The sequence below is a fragment of the Apus apus genome, chromosome 6 (assembly GCF_020740795.1).
Source record: "Apus apus isolate bApuApu2 chromosome 6, bApuApu2.pri.cur, whole genome shotgun sequence".
Classification (NCBI taxonomy): Eukaryota; Metazoa; Chordata; class Aves; order Apodiformes; family Apodidae; genus Apus; species Apus apus.
This window is the reverse complement of record NC_067287.1, coordinates 29,937,362-29,957,938: the sequence shown is the minus strand read 5'-3', so window position 1 is coordinate 29,957,938 and position 20,577 is coordinate 29,937,362. Positions and strand designations below refer to the sequence as shown.

The 20,577-nt window shown below is 39.6% G+C and overlaps 1 protein-coding gene across 3 annotated transcripts in view; it reads right to left on the bottom strand.

The window, feature by feature from the left end:
* Nucleotides 1–20,577, bottom strand: part of HECW2 (HECT, C2 and WW domain containing E3 ubiquitin protein ligase 2) — a 153,741-nt gene that overhangs the window by 51,996 nt on the left and 81,168 nt on the right. For all 3 annotated transcript variants that reach the window (XM_051622827.1, XM_051622829.1, XM_051622828.1), the window contains 4 exons: nt 8,952–9,046; nt 5,752–5,827; nt 3,829–3,998; nt 1,174–1,316 (listed from right to left, as the gene is read on the bottom strand). In XM_051622827.1, coding sequence (XP_051478787.1) covers nt 1,174–1,316; nt 3,829–3,998; nt 5,752–5,827; nt 8,952–9,046 — 484 coding nt within the window. The remainder of the gene's footprint in view (nt 1–1,173; nt 1,317–3,828; nt 3,999–5,751; nt 5,828–8,951; nt 9,047–20,577) is intronic.

Genomic DNA, 20,577 nt, shown 5'->3' with positions numbered 1-20,577 from the left:
CCATTTCTGCAACTTGTTACTCTGATGAGAGTATCCAAGAAACAGGAGGCCAGCTGTTTAACCCTGCTTTTTGTGCAAGAGCATGATGATACTGCCATGCCCTTAAAACTTTCAGAGAATAATACACATGTTTTATTTCACCAATATTCCTCATAGGCCTTGTCTAGTCATCTTTTAAAGTTACTGGAGACACGTTAACTTTAGCAGACTTTAGAGTTAGGTCCTATACAAAACACACTTGAATAATTCAGTTCCTCCTACTGTCTTTTAAATAATTACTTTTTCTATTTTATAAAATATTTAATATAAATGTAAACATATGTTAACAAAATCATATACTCTACAATTACTTCTCTGTCTTAAATGTAATACTGTATTTTTGCACACACTGCTGCACCTCTTACAGTCCTTCAGCCATTTGCTTCAGACCTGCAGTGTATCACAGCACTTAATTACCAGGTCTCACGCTCTTCTCAAGGAATATGGCTGTACGAAGACCTCACTGGAGCGTTCACTTGACTATACTATGGTCCCTTTCAGTAACTATCATGAAGTAGAAAATAACATTTTCTAACTGACTTGTGTCTTTATACCGATAGTCAGCTATCAAGAAAATGAACAGATTTTTTTTTAAATAGCACAACAGGTAAATTTTTAGTCCCATAAGTGCACTATTCATATTAATTTTTTATATGAAATCTGAAAAGTGAGAGGTCCCAGCCTTGCAGCTCTAGCCAGTTAGCTGAACAGATGTTCAGTCTCTGATTATGAAGCTGACAATTAAAAATACCTGAACTCTAAAAGAAGTGAGACAATAAAATGTCCTTCTTCTAAAAAATTTGCAGTCATGTAGTATTGTCATAATGCCTTGCTTCTTCACTTGCTAACCAGAGGGTAATGTTTTTTGTGAAGGTAACACTTTTTGTATAAAGAAATCAGGCTGAAAACAAGTTATAAACACACACATACACACGCGTGTACGTGCATTCAGAACAAGGTTAGAAACACTGACATCTTCCGGTTAGGCAATAAGGATATTAAATTCCTACTACATTTCTTATTACAGATGTAGTAGAAATTTGCTGGTCTGTGCCACCAGGCAGAAAGGTCGCTCTATCCCAGTACCTTAGATGCTCCCTGACTAGAAGAAGGTAGGATGAAGAATGTATTTACCCAATTGCATGTCTCTCCAGTAGTCTCTGAACTGGTATGGTTAACTTCCCAAGAAAGCGCTTGATGATCGGACGACTCTTGGCAAATTTGTCTTTAACCTCGATTTCCAGGACATCTGTTAGAAGTGCAACAAAAGAATATTTCTGGAAGGAAAGAACATATTTGACACTGTATCAATACATTTTGATTCAGGAAATACGTACATAATTACTACTAGGCATGCAGTGAACTCCGAAAGCAATGACAGATGACAGCATTTTCCATATTGCAAAATAACATCAATGTCATTTATTAAGCACTGTGTTTCTGCAGATGTAACTAGACCCAAAAGGAAACCCATACCTTTTTATTGTTCCTTGAAAATAATTGCTCACTATGAAACTGCACTGGATAAAAGCATTTTACAGTCTACATCAGAAAGGACCAAGAAATGTATCCTAGTGCTTGCTTCAATTTGGATAGAAAACAAAAAGGAAGGAACCCTTTGCTGTGCTCTATCAGGTTACAGAAGAGTAGCCAGGTCAATGGAGGAGGAGGGTGGACTAGGCTGTGCTTAGTAAACTTCCCTTGTAACACCAAGCTGTGTATTCATTTTGTATGCATGACAGGAAATCAAAAGGGTAATGGCATATAAAGTATTTTCAGGAGCACCGTAATGAAAAGAGGATAATTTTCTATAGATTTTTTCCCCTAAGTTCACCAGTCTTCTCAATAAGCTCCAACAGAGACTTTTGCTGCACTTGGGGCCTTTAAACAACATGGCGCTAATTTATAAAAGATTTCATGATGTCTGGTAAGATCATTCTTCCACCCTTCCCTATGAGGGAACATGCTGACAGTTACTTCCTTCACTCTAGCATCAATTTTCATGCAGGTCATTAATAACTCAGCTTCAAGATCCATGCTGTTCTGTCAAGTCTGCCTGAAGCAAAAGTGGTACAGGGCAAATATATGAGTAGGCATGTTGGCAGACACATGCACATGTGTAACAAATTCCCTTAGGTAAGCAAGCTTAGGAACTGAATATCTTCTACATATTAAGATATTTCAAATATACAAACAAAAAAGCAAGGTATTCCTTGCTCAGAAAAGCGGAGGTCATCTAGTTACACTTTTACTACCTGCCATCTCTAAGACTTCTGAGCAAATTGCAAACTTAGTACAATGCCTCACATGCATCTGGCTAGACAGCTGAAGAAGTACCAAGCAAGGAACAGACGAAGGAAGAACTCTTCAGTTCAGCTGTAGACATTAACTAAACATATTCAAAAACAGCAATTAAGTTGAGTCACTTCCCTGTGCTGGGCAGCCATCAGAGCTGGGCTCCTGTGATAAAAAGAACTTAAAAATTTGTCACTCTCAGTCTGCTATGAAATTGCAAATTACTTAGCAAAATGGAGTAGATGTAAAAAACTATCAATTCTGTACCACTTGGTCAGCATATGCCAAGGGATCATAAGATGCTGTCATCAGATCATTGCTACAGGGGAGATCCAACAGTTCAAGCAAGCTGATATAATGCTCGCATCAGGGAACATTATCATTTTTCTAATAAGCTTAAAAAACAAGGACAACTGGAGGAGAAAAAAGGGGCAAAATAAGAGTAGATATTCTTTCGATCTACCGGACAGATAGAAAGAGGAAGAATCAATTTAGATATTAGAACTCTGATTTAATATTTATTTAAGACTTCCACATATCTGCAGTCTTTGCCACAATCGAGCACCCCATAGCACTGCTAATGCTGGTCCTGCTCTGTTCTGTTTTACTGCTTATTTGGATTGATTATGATTTGTGGGAACATTTTCCAAAGCCCACTCAATTTTCCAGTCTTCCTAAAGAACACACTTACATTCATTAAACATAGTACAGGCATCTGCTCATTAGAAAAGAGATGCAGATCAAGAATGCTGCTCCCTGGTCCTGAAAGGGTTAGGGACTTGTGTCAGTATTTTCATCTTTTTCCTCACATAAACATTTATCTTCAAAGGCAGAGCTGGATCTTCTTTCCTCAAAGACAGTTGTGAGACAGAGTTCCTTCTCCAAGACCTGGACAGCTTCCCCAGTATAAACAGATCTGGAAAACTGGCTTCTGCCAAACTGCTCTTTTTTTTGGCCTCCTTGCTGGGTGGTGCTGTAATGCCTCCCTGGGCTCTCCTTTCTACAGCAGCACATACAGAGGCTACACCACAGAGGATCCCCTCTGCCTGACTGAACTGAAAGCCTGCCACCCGTGAGGCACAACCAGAGTATCGTTTCCAAATGAACAGTTGTTGCAATCACTGAGCATAAACTCTCACTTATTGTACCTTTTCTTAAATAGTCTTCTCACAACATATAATCAACTTTAATTAATTTATTTTTGCAATTTCAAGAAATCCAAGGGTCTGATGAGCGAGATCAACTCTTGTGAGCAGAGAACAGAATAAAAACCTCACAGCAGTGCAGTTAAAATACACAGCTTAAACACGCAGATGATGGCTGTTTCTATCCAACAACAGGGCCCCTAAAATTACTACAATTTCTGTGTCAGTTTAAATAACTAGCTACAAAAAGCTCACAGCCTTCAGAGAGCAAGGACTAATACATAAAGAGAAAATACAAGCTTGGTACACTGCATCAGCTGGCACGCAGCTCTCAAAAGGGATACATTACCTCCCTGTGCCAAACAGGATTAGTTGTGTTACTGATGATAGTCGACCTTCTTTCCTGGCCATGGTGAGCAAATGTAGGAAATGTACTCTTCTTGCCTGGCTGAATGGACATCTTCAGATAAGGATCAGGGTTAAAAAACATGCCTTTTTTAAGCCCAACTGCTCTAATATCTATAAAGCAAAACAAGAAGGAAGGAAAAAGGAATCAAATAAATTAAAGCTAGTTCACAAAGTACTGCATTCCTGAAATACTACCCAGGAAATCAATTCACCACGAACTACTAAATAAAGCAACTTAAAATTACTCATCTTTTAACTGGACCCAGCGCACAGAAGACAGTTAAAGCAGGAAGTCAAGTGTTTTCCCAAGAAAACATAGGAAGGAAAGGTACCAACATCCTTATTTACATTTTAGCCTCTAGTCATTTGTAAAACAAAAAGAATTAACTTGTAGCTCCCCTACCAATGTTTTTTCTCAGTATGTAAGGTATTTCCACTCTTAAAAAGAAAAACCAAAAACCACAAAAAAACCCATCACATAGTACTATTTTTGGGTAGGGGGAAGGGACTAAGACAAAATACTGTGTGGGAGGTAGTGTAGTGAACTCACACTTTTCCAAAGTTGAGACTCTGATAAATACTCACCATCCAAGTTGCTCTGAACTATGATGCGCACTTTCTCCTAACTTAGAAGAAGATCACCTATCTCACATAAAAGGATGCAAAGTTTTCTGAAAATGCTTCCTACTTTCTAGGGAAACCTCACTAGTTCAGCCCTTGTGACTTGCAACAGTAAATCATTATTTCCTCAGGCATGTATTCTCATACCTAAGGACTTTAAGCATAATGAAAGCTCCAACACAAGCAAAAAGAAGGAGGTATTTTTTAATATTGGATTTTAAACTTAACTGTAAAACTTTTAGGTTTGCTGAAACACAGGATTTTTGTGTCTTTCTCCATTAGGTACTCCAACATGCTGCGTGCAGCTTCCATTACACTCATGCAACTGAAACATACATACTTACAAAAAAATTCAAAATTAAGCCACACATTTGAAATGCCATGAAATAAAGGGTAATTGCCTTTAAAAGCAACAACTTTGCACATGCAAATGGAAAAAACAATTTCTGGGAAAAATGTTAGAGCTTTCAGTCAATATACCTTTCAAAATTAATTTTGGGGACTCCTCAGGCTGAGTCACAACCTTCTATTAAACACAACAGGGTTTTCAGAATTTATAAAACAAGTATTTTTATAGTACTCTTTATGTGAGTCTATGCAACCTATCAGCTCTATCCCAGATAACTGCTGAAAGATTATTTCAAAAAGTGTTTTTTTTCTGTTCTACCCCTACTATTTCTAAATGTTTTCACTGTCAGCTCTTCAAGATTCATAAGCAATTTTTTTCTGTCTTTGCTCAAGCTGAATATGCTTTAGTCTCACACAAGACTTCCCATGGAATAAAGCACTAAGCAAACAGGCGCAGCTGGTAGACTGCAACCCTAAAACTCTTTTGCTGTAGTGACAGCTTAGCTGTTTCACAAGTGAAGATCTTCTAAACCACCATTTACAGCCATTGTTTTTTTACTACTTCAAAGTGATGGAATCAGCTTGCGTTTTATTTACAAGCTAAATTTTCCACTCTTCAATTTGAGAGAACTGCCCTTTGCACAAACTGGAAATTACTCCAAATTTTTCATGCTGGGATCCATCATATCCACTTCTTTCACTCCTGGAGATCCATGATTCTGGCTTGTTTCCAAGAAAAAGAAGTTATAAAGAAATTACATCTTTCAAGCCACTAGAGTGTGCTCCTACAGAGGCTAATGAAGAAAAATGTTCTATCTTTGATGTTATTTAAAACAGTAACGTATTTTTTTAAACAATAACTTGTAAAAAAACTAAGAGTAGTGTTGTTTTTTACCTGATAGAGTAAAGCTGACTAACTTCCTAGAGTGATGGGCTCCAGAAGCACCTTCATCTGTGCCTTCTACTCCCATCTGAAAAGAAGAAAAAATGAAATATACCACAGTTTTCATCTGCTTTGTGTATGCTTCAGGATGATAATGCAATTGTAAGGTAGCACGCAGGGGAAGAATCTGACCAACTACTGCCTATTACCACAGACAAAAGGCAAAGCTACAGCATTTGGTTCTAGGAAAATATCTATTATTTATGCCACACACTGTTAATACACCGGTGTTTGGAATCTTCCAAACAGAACAAGTATAGGCTAATACACATCCAGATGCTGTAATCGGAGAAAAGGAGACTGTACTTTCTTACAGGTTTTCCCTTCTGTAAAATAAAATCAACCATATGGATTGGTAATACATACCAAAGCACTGAGCTAGCCAGTGTATGTAACTTATGTAACAAGCCAGCATGTGTAACTTTTGTCACTTTCTACAAATAGATAATTTACTGTGCAACAAAAAGAGCAAACAGATGAAAGAGTATCAAAAGCCTTCAGCTCTATAAACAAAAGCTCCTTTAAACAGAAAAGTGCTTCAGATATATTATGAACATGATCTACAATCTTAACCTTCACAGATTTTTCAGGTTTGGTTTCTACTGAAATCCCTCATTAGTTAAAGTACTACTTCAAAATAAAACGTTTCTCGTGTATTAATGCCGTAGCAAGGTCTAGCTCTTTCAACAAGGAGAAGAATTTCTCTCTCAAGGCAGAGATGCACATACAGCTGTATGATCTATCCTGCAGACATCAGTGGAGCTATCTTTAAAGTCAAACGGTTCTCCAGGTATGCACTGCACTCAATCCCAGGCAGAAGAAGTGACAGCCTGATGAAAAAGCTTCAGCCAAACAGCACTGGGAACTAATACAAGTGACAGAATAGGAAGTGATCTGATCTACTGAAGGATAAAAGAAGTCAGCTGAATAAATACTTGCACACCTATATGTGTAGGTGAAGCATGTAAAGCAGTTTTGAGCAGCTGAACAGTTGTTTGAAGTTATTAGACTGATAACCAGTTTCTGGAGCAGTGGTAGCCACAAGGAATTCACTTTTCATTAATCAGAAACATAATAATTCCTTTGTCTTTATTGCTTTAAGCTATTTAATATCAAGTTTCCAAATCCTTCCCACGATGACCAGCAAGCAGAGGGAATTTCATCAGAATTAGCAAACACACAGGATTTCTCCTGTTGCAAAACTCTAACACTTCATAGGTAACAAGCAGTCAAATAAAGGCGTGAAGAGCCAGTGATGACACAGATGCCTGATGTCCCTGTGGGCCTCAGAGGTCTTGTGAGGGAACACTCCGTGCCAGCTCTGCTGCTCACCAACCAGCACATTCCCTTCCCTCACTGCTGGCTTCATGATACACCCCTGTTCTCAGGGTTAAGATGTTTCTCACCAGAGTGCTTGAAACCATCACTTTCCCACCCAGCATGACATCATTACACCAATTAATTTATATGCACACATAAGTCTTGACAGCTGGTAGTCAAATTATGAGAGTTTGACTAAGCAAAGGGTTAATTCCAGCTGGATCAGTGTCCCCTCATCTACAGACAGATTCTCTGGGCTTATTCTAAGATGCACTGTTTTCTTGTTAAAAACATTATTCGTCAACAAAAAAAAGCATTCCTCATTCTATACCTGCTTTTCTGCTACATCACTGACTCTGAATAATATTTTTTACATTGCTAATCATTACTTCATTCTATAGAAAACAGGATCTGCCAGCCATTCAGCTATAATAAAATTAATTGTAACAGAGCTTCCTAGCACTTCCATGGTATTGGTATATACCCTTTTCCTGTTCCATTATGACCAGAGCAGCAATTTCAGTTTTTCTCTGCCAAGCACAATTATTTCATTGCAGCATACAAGCTCAAATTTCTGCATTGCCAAGGCTACCTTTCCTTCTGTAACACAGTGTTTCTCACTGCTAGATCAGCCCTCGCATTTCCACTGGTTCAAATTAACACAACAGGATGAATGTTAGCTGCTTATACAAAAATAAGATGGCCTGAAATGTCTGGTGAGATATGCCACCACATTGAGGAAAACCAGAAACACGTCTTCCACCAAACCTTGTAATGTGGAAACACAGAATGATCCAAGTAAGCAGGTACCTTACTGCAGCTTAAAAAAAGACAGTGGGCATACTGTGAGTCTCTTAACCACTTCCATGAACAGCATTTCCGTAGCAAGAGACACAACCAAGAGGCCATGCCAAGAGAAGGAGGTATACTCTGTTAAGCACACTGTGCTTAAGCTTAACACCAAAACCATGAAAATGGTGTAAGGTATTTAAATATACTAATAGGTATTTAAATATAATAATACCTATACTTACATATAAGTAACCCAATGGGCTATTTTTAGGAAGTCACATCTGAGCTGTAATATGACATTCTCACCAGGGAAACCAACAGCTCACTACTACTGGAAATCTGCACAGTTAGTGCAAACAAAAAAGTTTACATAAAATTACACCATCTAGCAGGAGTGTAAATTCTGTAGAATACCCAGGACCCTGTGCTACCTTTCAAAGGAAAGAAATTCCAAGAGCAAGAGTCCATTAACCCCCCAAGCTTGAACAGTGACTCTGAAAGACAGGTCTTCAGGTAGCTCCTAACTAAAGAAACGCATGAAGACAGAAGTTCAGATGCCCCTTTGCACAATGAATCTTAAAAGTGTTGGATAGTATGACAAGGTTAAGGAAACGCACAAGTTCAAATGGTTTCTCCATCCAACATAATCATTCTGCTTCTCAGTAACAATGCAGTGTAGCACATAGCCCATTTTAAGGGTTACTTTGAGATGCATTTTCTAATTTTTTAGAAGTCAGGTTATCTTACAGCCTGTAGTTTTTAAATTGATGTAAAACAGTGCCCGTCAAGCTCATTAACTGTAACACACTTGCTTCTGTAAAATGTTCAGAGTTTATATGCTTGCTGTGAGCTGTGAAACAATACTATTCATAGTCAGATCTGACATGCAATCTCTCAATTTTAATTATTCTTGTCAGGCAATATAAACTTACAAAAACTGCAGTTAATGGTAAAACTATGAAACTTTTACTGATAGGTTTGTCTGACAGCTAATATTATCATCTTATACAAATACAATGAACAAAAAAAGCTAAACTTACCATCACAGCAGGGTTTTTCACAGTGATACATGGAGTAGTAGCTCGGAGGGCTCCACTAACACCATGATAGTATTTAAAACAGATTTTTATTTCAGCTGGAAAACAAAACAAAAATCGCATTAAACCCTCCCTGACCAGCCCTATGCACAAGGGGAGCAATGAAAGGGACACATGCATACAAGGAGTCACAGTTCACTTCTGTTCACAGAGTTCAACTTCGGGCAGTTCCCCAATATGTCTTCATTGTAAAAGCACACAAACTGTAACTGAAATGTATTTTCTCTCAACCTGTAGAAAATTGGAAACCTATCCCAAAGAAAGTCTGAACAGAGTTTTTACCTAAAGAGCTGGCAAATATTTCCTTCTTTTTCTTTTTTTTTTTTTTAATTGTTAATTGTAGCTATATTTCTACTCAGTTGGTAAAAAAACAGCAGCTCATTTTTCCAGCTCTTACAAAATGTCCTTGGTCATGACTGGGTAAAAATTGTCTAAGTATTCACAAGCCACAATTCAAACAAAGCCAGTTCTGTATGTTTTGTATGGGTCTATAGGGAAGGAAATGAGATCTTCATGCATCTCTGAAGACAAGTTCATTTCAACATAGTAGGGTTATAATGTGAGTTATTATTTTTCAGCAGATTTGTAAGCTGAAAAATAATTAAAAAATTGTATGTTTTATTCTTAACCATATGAAAATGGACCCCTCTGTAAAGCCTTACACACAGAGGTGGCACATCTCTGAAATAGTTAAATAAACTGCTTTTTTTGCTACTCAAATAGAAACTAGCATATTGGGATGAATGCATTAACATATATTATGCTGTCATTATGAATTCAAAGGTGGCATGCCTTTTAGGCAGTTTGAACACTTTGGGTTGTTTTTTTTTTTTCACATGGAAGCAATAATTCTCAAAAGAGCTACTCATCCCTCTAGTAACCGTGATAGAAGGGAGAACAGCCCAGGTGAACACGTGCAAGGTGCCCTGAGCTCTTGAGCAGCAGCTGCAGCAAGGCAACATGCCTTGCCTTTTTCCTTACTCTAGGCAAGGGCACAGAGAACAGGGAAGCTACAAGTGCCTCACCACTCACTTGCAGCCAAAGGCAGGACTGCAGAGAATAAAGGCAGAGACTCAGGATACATTTGCCTGTATAATAATACAATCCTACTTGCTGTAAGATAACTGCTTTTTGCACTCTTTGCAACCCTTTCTCCCCTAAACAAAATGAATGCTGACTTATGGACTCCAGACCTATGCACAGTAACTCACCATCACCCTCACCAAAGCGGAATGGGGGACAGGGTTGGGGTGACCATTCCCATGGTCTTACAAGATGCTCCTATGCTTATATCTCCAAGAAATGCATTACAGCTCCTCATCACAGGTTACATAGCAAGTTGATGTCAAGGTGCAGGACACATGGCCTACAAGCCTTTTATTCTGATGTCAGCAATATCAAAATTAATATTATTTGGCTGTGCCTAGGTTACTAAATCATCCTATACAGATCTTCAGTTGTTTTTATCTGTTCCATTAATTCTGATACCTTGATACTGGTAAAAGAGAATAAATAGACTCAACTGGAGGATGAGACAAAATACTCTAAAATGCAAGCTCTTAAAGGTTTGGATTCTGCATCAGCCCTAGAGGTGCTCTGGCATTGTCGTGGGAGTGGAGATGCAAGTATGGCTTAACATGGTGGAAAGCCATTAAAATGCTCTTCAGTGTACTCTTGAAAGCTCATTCTGAGTACAATCCATGATTCAATTACCTGTCTTCAGAAACAGTTCAACAGGAAAGAAACAACAGAGTATCTGGTTATCTCCCTTTTATGTGCTGAGAGTTCCATTACTTAACAGGGAAAAAAGTAACATACCTAATACTGCAGCTATTTCAATATAATCAGCTATGAAAAAGGGTTAGAAAGACCCTTGCTACTAGGTTTAGTCTTTGTTAGACTCTGGAAGAAGTTGCACGACACACCCGAGGGAAGCCTGAAGCCTTTATATTAGAACACAAGAAAGGTGAACCATGGGACCATGTTTCTGGTCCGAATGAATAAAGTTTTGTTTGCTAAAATGCATTTACTCTCAACAAAAGAGTGTTATGTTTAACCAAATCCTGACCTCTGCTGCTGTTCCACTGCATTCTTCCAGCCCAGCAGAAGAGCTATAATTATGGTTGTCCTTGATCCTGTGGAATTTTCCCTATCTGGAACAATCTCTCTGTTTTCCTTCTCCATCGGGTAACTCTTCTGTGTGAGGTTGATGAGGGTTTACTTCTGGGTACAGAAATGGCCACAGGCAGACAGAAATTATGGCAGCCAGTTCAGACAATGAGAGGACAGGCATGAAAGTTCAATTCCTCTGACTTGGTACACCAATATGTCAGTAGTTCTAAAATACAAACCTGTAATGTTCTATATAAGGCTTTGAGACATGAAGCATGATTCCTTGAGGGCTGAGGTACTTCATTACTGGGAGTTAAAGTATCAGCTTATCCCTACTCAGAAGAATCAGAAATCCATCCTGCAAGTCTGCTCAGCCAAAAAAGGATTATTTAAGTTTGCTGCAGTTATAGGTCAGCATTTATTTACTATCTACTGCCCAGAACAAAGAGGAGGCACCTCAGAACTATCCTTCAAAGGAAAACATCTGGCTGACGGTGCCTCCAGGGACTTCAGAGGTGAAGCTGCTGGTCTCACTTCCTCCTCTCCACAGCTGAGTGCACACACAGAGTCAAAACATGCTCTATTTACCATAAGATTTATAGCAAAATTTGAAATTCAAACAGATTTATCACATACAAAAGCTTATCAGACCTAAAAATTACGGGTCCTGGACCTGCAAGTTCTTCCTAAACTGAGCAGTTCTGTTGACCTATGAACAATACTTATATCCAAATGGACACACAAGAATTCCTAACTCCTGTAAAATTGGACTTTCAGCACTTGGAAAAGGTGGCAGGATTTATACCAAGTGCTGGACATTCCAGTGTAAAACACATATTAAGTAACCAGGTTTCAAGTCTTGAGCATCTCTTAATCAGACTGTGAACATATTATGACTACATGAAAGCAGGGTAAGACAATGAACTATTTTACCAAGACCTGCTTCCCAGCAACACTGCTCAGCTTTATTGCAATCCAAACTTCATTTTTGGAGATTTTCTGGAGCTGCTGTTTATTCACTGTTGTTACCCACTACCTTCTCCCAATTAATCACTTCTGAAAAGAACCTAGTCACAAAAATGCTATCAGCGGCTGCTTCTATCCACAGAATGTCAATAACATGATGGGGAACAGCAGTTTTACGTATGTTCCTCACTGCACCAACATGTACATTCCCTGGAAGGCTGAAATGCAATCCTACAAGCTTTGGATCCTCAGATTTCTTTCTCCCAATGATTTCTATGAGCATACAGTACTTCTGCAATGCCTGTATGTGGCTGGTCCAAGAAGACAACGTTTTATTCAAGAAATAGATCTGACTACTTCTTTCATATAAACATATAAAAAAATTATCTTCCAGACTAATTTCTAGAAATAATTAAAAAAAGCAGAGCACTTAAAAACACAATGTGAGGACTTTTTCACCCACTTCCCAACAGAAGCAGAATTTGTTTTGAGCTTTATACAGCACTATACACAGGAACAGCAGACCTGCTGTTAGCATTGTGTCAAAGTGACTAACAAAAGAGAAGCTGTGCTTGAAATAGTAAAATGGGCTACCCACCACAAGCATGCAGACAGTGCCTAAGTGAGTAACAGTTTGCAAGACTGGATCTTGTATATAAGAAAAATACAAAACCCTCATAGGACCAGAGAGCACTAAGTAATTTATTTCATGGTTAATAATGATAGAAACTGCAGTAAATACTTGACAGGAAAAGAAATCTCAGAGGAAACATGCCAGTTCAAAACAGCTGTGGAGGTAGCTTTTTGACATTGCTTGTACTGTGTTATCAGAAAAAATGTTAATGATACTATTATTTTCTTAACATGGATTCCAGAGCTCCAGATATATTGAAAACAGGTGTTCTGTCAGGAACAGCCAGAGATATATCTCAGCCTACTACCTATAAATAATGCCAACTAAACAAACAGACCTCTTCAGAAACAGTAAGTTCAATTATCTGCAAATGGGAGTTGAATGTTTAGAATTGCATGCAATACTGTATTAACACACAGACATCCTCTGAACTGTTGCATACAACAAACTGCACAACAGCAAGTGTCACCTACAGAGTCTTGCCAGTTTCTTTCGTTGCCCCTGCCACTTTGCATCTTGTACTTCCCCTAGGGGGAAACTTGCACTTCTTTCTTTCCTGCTACTGCTTACCTCAACGAGCTAATTAGCTAGCTTTATACATGACCTGTAATGAAAAAGTTAACAGCAATAAATCCAGCAAGGGAAAGGCATCTCTACCTGATCACAGGCCTGCTTGCTGTTTTATTAAAGAAAAACATGACATTTCAGAAAAAAAGTATTTTCATTCATGAGGAAAAAAAATTACTGTACCTAACACTGTGTTCTTGATACCACACACGCCCCATTATCACTGACATTCTTCCAGACATCATACAGACCAAAAGAAATTATTTTTTAATTTGAAAATGAGACAAAAATGGAACTGCAGTATCTATAATTCTTTAAAAGTTATCACGTGGTCATATAAAAACTGATATATATGTTAATTAATCTGAACACTCTGTAAAACCATAATCCCCTTCTTTAAAAGCCAACAACTGTTACCATTTTATAACCATCATTTTATAGCTCAGGTCTGTTACATAAAGGTGTTGGAATTAACAAAGGTTTCTGGGACTCAAGCATTGATATTTTCATTTCAAAAGAACTCGTGCATGAAATTATAGCACTATACTACCCTCTATGGACCATACACTCTTATCTCTTCAATAATACAGCTTACATCTAATAATAGCTTGCTTTTAAATCATCATTAACTCCCCAAAGTCCCCCACTTTACCTTTTTACTGCCTTTAATACTTCATTTTTGCCCATCAAAAAACTGCTTAAGGATAGAAAGATACTCAGGATACATAAACTTGGAATACACAAGTACAGATGTAAAGACATGGACATAATTATAGAAGAATGCATTCTTTCCAGGAGACTGATAATTCAGGAAAAGCAATGTGTTCACTGTAAGCACAGTTTACTCCAGATAGACTCTAGTCAGATGAAACCCCAATATTGGAGGTGGGATCACTCTACATTCCATTGAGAAGGGATGGGTAAAGACACCTCTAGAAGAAGAAAACAGTGCTCCCAGTTAACTATATGGAACCTGCACAGCAGCTAATACTTCCTGGACACCACACCAAGATGCCAGAGTGACTTGGGCTGAATCCATGGCTCTCTGCAGATCGAAATGTGTGCTCTCCAACAGCTAACATCATGTCAACTCATCTGAAAAATAGGAGAGCATGTTCCGCGAAACTTATTTAAGACAACTTTGTCACCAGAACAAATCAAGTCACTCACATTCAGGCTTTACAAAGATATGAAGGAAGATGCAATCCAAGGAAAAGGCACTGAATTAAACCCCAGTTTTTCCCAGCTTAACCCAAACACCTCATAGACGACTAATGTCCTGTCAGTTGAATATTTTTTTCCTTAGCATGACAGTTCAGTGAACTCAGCCTTTTTGTTTGGACATTGAGCATTGTCTCTGATCACTTTAACCATGTACATTTTCTATTAGTTCCTAGTGGGAACAGCACAGGGTAGCAAACACCAGCAGAACCCAAGTGCCAAAGCTGGCTGCCTCTGGGTACTTGCCATCTCCCTCAGCAGGCGTACCGTAGAATTTATTTTACAGAAGGAATTATAAAAACAAACCAACAAAACAACCTAGAAAGTGACTTAACAGACTTACCGAAAGCTTTTAATATAAACTAGGATCAATAACAAAATATTTATGTCCCAGTGGTCTTCTTTCATCTAACCTGCTTCAAAGGAAACTACTTGGACAAATGGTTGTTCAGATAACAAAGCCTACCCATCCCTGCCAGCCTCACTGACTTTGTCATCATTCTGAGACATTCCTATTTGAGCACTGCCTTTTATATTCCAGTTTGGCAAAGCACTAAGCTCTAAAACAAAACATGGGGGTTATTATGCCCTTAAGGAAGTCAACAAGGCTTGCCACAAATGTAAAAAAATACAAGACCTGATCCTGTTTCAGTTATTTGTGATACAACTGATATAAATAGCAGAAGAATAATGTAAGTATTTCTCACCCAGTGAATGTGTTTATAAATAGAGTAGGGACAATAACCCTGAGTCCCCAGACAGATCACCAAAAGGGCGCCGTTTGCAGGGAACTACAACAGACAAGTGTTCCAGGCTCAGAACAATTCCATGTGAGAAAATCATGACCTTCAGAGAATTTCATTTAAATGGTCGAAAAATATAAAGACTGGATAGGAGTAATGGACTACATTGATAGAACATTCATTAACATTGACCATTTTGGTCAAAACCACTAAAAATACAAAACTGTACTCACATCTCTAGTAATAACTCTCAGCTACAGCAACCCATAGAAGCTAAAAATCAAATAAAGCTCAATTATTAAACTGATTTTTTTTTTCCCCCCTTCAGTATGTATTAGCTCTATTAACAAAACAGGGAGCTTTGCTAAGTACAAAGTATGGTGTTTTCAGTCTCAATACAATATTTTTGCAGAAGCTATACTTTCATGAAAATGGGGACTGAAAACAGACCTCCACAAAAAAACTCCACTTGTAACACATTATCTGTGTAATGCAAATACATCTCTTACCACTTTTTGGATGGTATCTCATAGCCTGCTCATGCCCCTAACATTTCAAGTTTACAGGCAGCATCGGTGCAGTCACTGCATCTCAGAATCACACTGTGGCACCAGAAGTAATTTAACCAAAAACATTCCAAGGGTGATTTGGAATTGACTGATGTGACAAGACTGGCAGTCTCTGGATGAATCCCAACAGTTGCCACTGTTCAAGACATAAAGCTGCAGCATCGGTAAAGAAATTATATGTAAAGCAATGTATTTCTTTTCTATTCACAGTAATGACCATGACATCAACTGTTATAAATAATAACAAAGACATTACACTAAAGTAGGTGAAGGTGTTTCTTGTGGATAATGTAATTAATACTCATGGGACCAAGACTATAACCTATAAGTAAAAGTCCAATCCAGTCTCAATGGAGGCTCTTGGCCTGTGCCTCACTAATAAGCCAGGCAGGACCATGGCAGGGCCTGAAGTACGAGCACACAACCATCCACACTGATGAACAGTGACTGAGCATCCCTGACACAGGGGGAAGGGTTGGCTGCAGGGGCACAAGCCACACTATGTCACTTGCTCCTAGCAGCAGAAAGTAGCCCCTCGCCTGTTTTACTTACTCAAATACATATAGCTTTTAACTTCTGGGGACCTTGCATATGGAACTACATAAGCACCAGTTACCTGTGGTGTGGACAGGCCCCTCCCTCCTGTGGCACCTCCAACATGACCTCTCCTTCCTCATGTTGCAGAAAAATTACTCAGAAGCCACCATTTACAAATGAGCAGCAGCTTATATCAACTAGTTTTCATAAAACTCAAACTTCATTGCACCTCCTTTTTCTATCACCAGCGTTTTCATGGATCATTTCACTCCATCTTCCTGCTAGTTCTGTTCTCCACAAGGAATCCCATCATCTCTGTTCCACCACAATGCCCCAAAGGGACCTCTCAGACTTCTACACCCTGAGAAACAAACACACTGCCAACTCAAATCACTCCTGGGGCAACTGCAGCCTCTCTTGCACCACAGACTAAAGGTCCTGACCTACTTCAGGTCCTGATGTCACACTTAATACCAGGTGACCATACCAAACACGAAAGCATTAATCTGTGTTGCACCTTCACACTGTTAACACTTCTTCAGAACAACAATCCTTGAACTTGCTCTTTCCTTTTACAGGAGAAGGATGAAAACTGTTTGTAGAGCTGGGGCCACATTTAGCAATCCTTCTGTAGTTTACACAGCAAACTTGAGGGGGCCGTTGTGGTGGTTTGGGCCTAACACGACAACCAAGAACCAGCCCTATGGCCACTCACTCAACTCCCCCCACACACACACACTGGGATGGGGAGGACAAAGGCCAACCAGAACCTCACGGGTCGAGACAAAGGCCAAGGAAGGCTCTTCACCAATTAAGGTCCTAGGCAAAACAGACTGAACTTGGGAAAAAAAATAATCATTTAATGTCATCCTAATCAGATGCACACAGGACACAGACAACACAAAAAGCAGTGCTTTCATACGTTCCCCCCACCCCTCCCTTCTTCCCAGGCCCAAATCCCTTTGTTCCCTGTCTCTCTCCCTCCTTCCCCCCAGCAGCACAGGGGGATGGGGTTTAGAGTCACTTCACAGGCTGGTGGTTCCTGCTGCTCCTTCCTTCTCAGGAAGGATTCCTCACAGTACTTCCCTGCTTCCCCAGGGGATCCCTCCCACGGGAGAGAGTCCTCCACAAACCTCTCCTTCATGAGTCCTTCCCACGAATCAGGAGCTTCTCCAGCCTGGGCTTCCCACAGAGTCATGGGCTGCTTCAGGAACAGTCCCTCCCCTGGCGCCGGGGTCTTCCAAAGCTGCATAATCTGAGTCCACTGGCCACAAAATCTGAGACCACTGCCCAAGTTCACCCCTCCTGGTGCCTTCAGGGAATGTTCCACCACCTTGCTCCATGGATGCAGGGGGACAGCTGCCATCTCGCCACAGGTTTCAGGGAAACTTCTGCTTGGGCACCTTCTTCCTCACCAACCTCGAGATCTTCATCCCAGTACTGCCTTTCACCTCTCCAGCTCAGCTTCTTTTTTTTCCTAAGTGCTCCTCTGCTCAGCTCTTACCTCAGTTCTTTCGTATGTTAATGGCAGAGGCCCATCTATTGTCCCTCTGATGGCTCCTTGGCTGGTTTTGGGGCAGGAGAGCTTCTCAGCTTCTTACTGGAGCCACCCCTGGGGCCTGTCGCCCACTACCACAAAAACCCACCAGAACAAACCAGCACAGCTGTCTAGGGAGTCTTCCTTCCCCACATTTTAGCAGGCCTCAGAGCAGGATACCTTAAAGCTACCTCTACTATGTGACAAATTAAAAAAAAAAACCAACATCTGGAGCACACCGATGCTCAAATTCACCTTCTTGAATCTCTAAAGTGACAAGAGTTCCCTTTCATGCTAACATGGCACTGTTGTTCTTTCCCCAGGGAAAAGAAAGAGGAGCTCCTGCCTCTGCACTGGTTGGCTCTGCAGTTCAGAGCTACTCACTTTGCCACTAGGTGACAGCTTAAGGACAACAGCTGTTCCTGATGGCAAGCTGACTTCTCACTTGGCAAGCATTTACTTTCTCATTTGCATACTCTTCCCCCCAATCCTTCCTCAGCCACTCCTCACCGAGGCTGCCGTATTTCTGGAATACATTAAGTTCACATTTTCTCAGTGTTGATTCCTTTGATTCTCCCTTCCCAAGGTACAATCTCCAGAATTTATTCTATTGATTTTTGTCTAAAGCAAGTGAGAGTTTTCTTTTATCATCCTTGTTTTGCTAACTTAGCATGCTTTGGGGGGAATTAATGTCTGTTTTTAGCATGATTATGAGACTCTCCCTGCCTTTCTTTCTGCGGGGTGCTTGATCTCAATAGAGCAGATGGCAAACTATGCCTTTACATATTACCTGCTCGGGAAGTAGGAGATGCTGAATGCATAGAGAAGAAGGATTTTAAGAGGAACAAAGGGAACAACTGAAAAAATGAGTTACAAGATACAGCAATGAAAAATTCAGAAAATGCTTATCCAAGACCTACCTTTAAACATAAGCATAAATTCCACAGACCTCAGTGAAACTACTACTGAATTTACAATTATGATCATGGAAAAACAGTCTCCCGAATTAACAGATAAAATGCTTTTCTTAAAATATACAAATCTGAGGATTGCAGAGGGAATCTTAGGCCAAATCCAGCTGACTCCCATTACCATTCATGAAATTAAAACGGAAATACTCCTTCTGAATGAGATTTGTTTGCATATGGCTTGTTAGCAATGCTATCATTCTCTGCACTTTGCCCTACAGAGATGTTACATTACTGGTGAAAAGAGACATAATGTCCCTAAGCTCTGACACCGCAAATGAAAAACCACAACCAAAGCCTTTGGAATGATGTGCATGCTGACTGATCTCAACTCATCATTCAACATTAGGAACTTCCATACCTCTTCTTGCCAAAAAGACAGAAAACTTCAGTCCAGTTTTGCCTGTAAATCCTAAAGACTTACTGTCATTATTTAGTGTAACTCTGTTAACAGGTATCATCATTGCTTCTTAGCAAGGATATTTCAACTCACAAAGAATCTAAAAGTGTAGAGTTCTTCATAAAATTTTGAAAAAAATGGCAGATTAAAGCATCAGAGATACTTCAACTTCAGTGACCAGGCATATATTTACTGGGGATGTTAGCCACACCATTTGCCTCCCCTTCTTGCTCTCTTGCTATGACAGTGGCATCAGGTGCAGTGCTATGCTGAGAGTACAAATTGTATCAGCACCATGGCAGGAAAAAGAGGCTATCAGGTGAGCTAAGCTCACCTCTGTGGCTGGCACAGGCTGCAGAGCATGGTAAGAAACCCAACAGCAGAGCTCTGCCCACACCCAGCCTGGCACTGCCCAGCAGAGGCAACTCCACCGTGGCTGTACCTGGCAACTTGGTCATGCTATCTGTGGAGCCTTCTGGTTCAAAAAGTGGAATCAGAAATTCCATGCAATGCCTCACTGGAACTTTTGGCCTCTCACTGGAAACACAAGTGTCACAAGTGGTGACATATTTATCTGCCATACTATGTGATACAGCAACATATGCTCATAAACATTCCTCTTTACAGTTCTCTGCTGCTGCGTAGTTGCTGGTCTCTTGTTCACTCTATGGCAGCAGAACTGTTTGTTAGTAAAGCTAACCACAAGCGAAAAATACATATCCTGTGCTCTTTGTATCAGTTGGTTGCGAAGTGCAGTTAATTGTAAAGTGCCAAGTCAGCTGCAGCAGATTGTATGTGAAAACTACTGTTTCTTGAGTCATTCGCCTCGGTTACTCACATGAACTAAAAATACTGTTTAAGAGCCTCATCTCCAGATATTATGGAGCAACACACAATCAGCTAAAAGATACAAACATCCTTCAAGACAAATTCCCCATATTGGCAACAACACTGACAGAACAGTTGTACAAGATGAGGCACTAAGTTCTTCTAATATCAGTTTTAATCTGCTTTAATATACCATTATCTTTGGCACCAGGAAAGTTAATTATCTTGATCTTTATTATTTTCCTGATTTTCATCTTCAGTTCAGTCATTTTTCCTGTAATGAACTCCTGAAACTGAATTAAATTTTACCCTACTAAAGCTTGCCCTTTTGTTTTGTTTTGGTTAAAGAAATGTGCTGCATAGTGCACAGGCCAACTTGGCAAGATTCGATGATGAGTTCCAGAAACGAGAAGTTTTAAAAACTATTTATAGTATAGAGTATACAACACTTCTTGAAATACATGTATTGCTGTTATATCAGTTAATT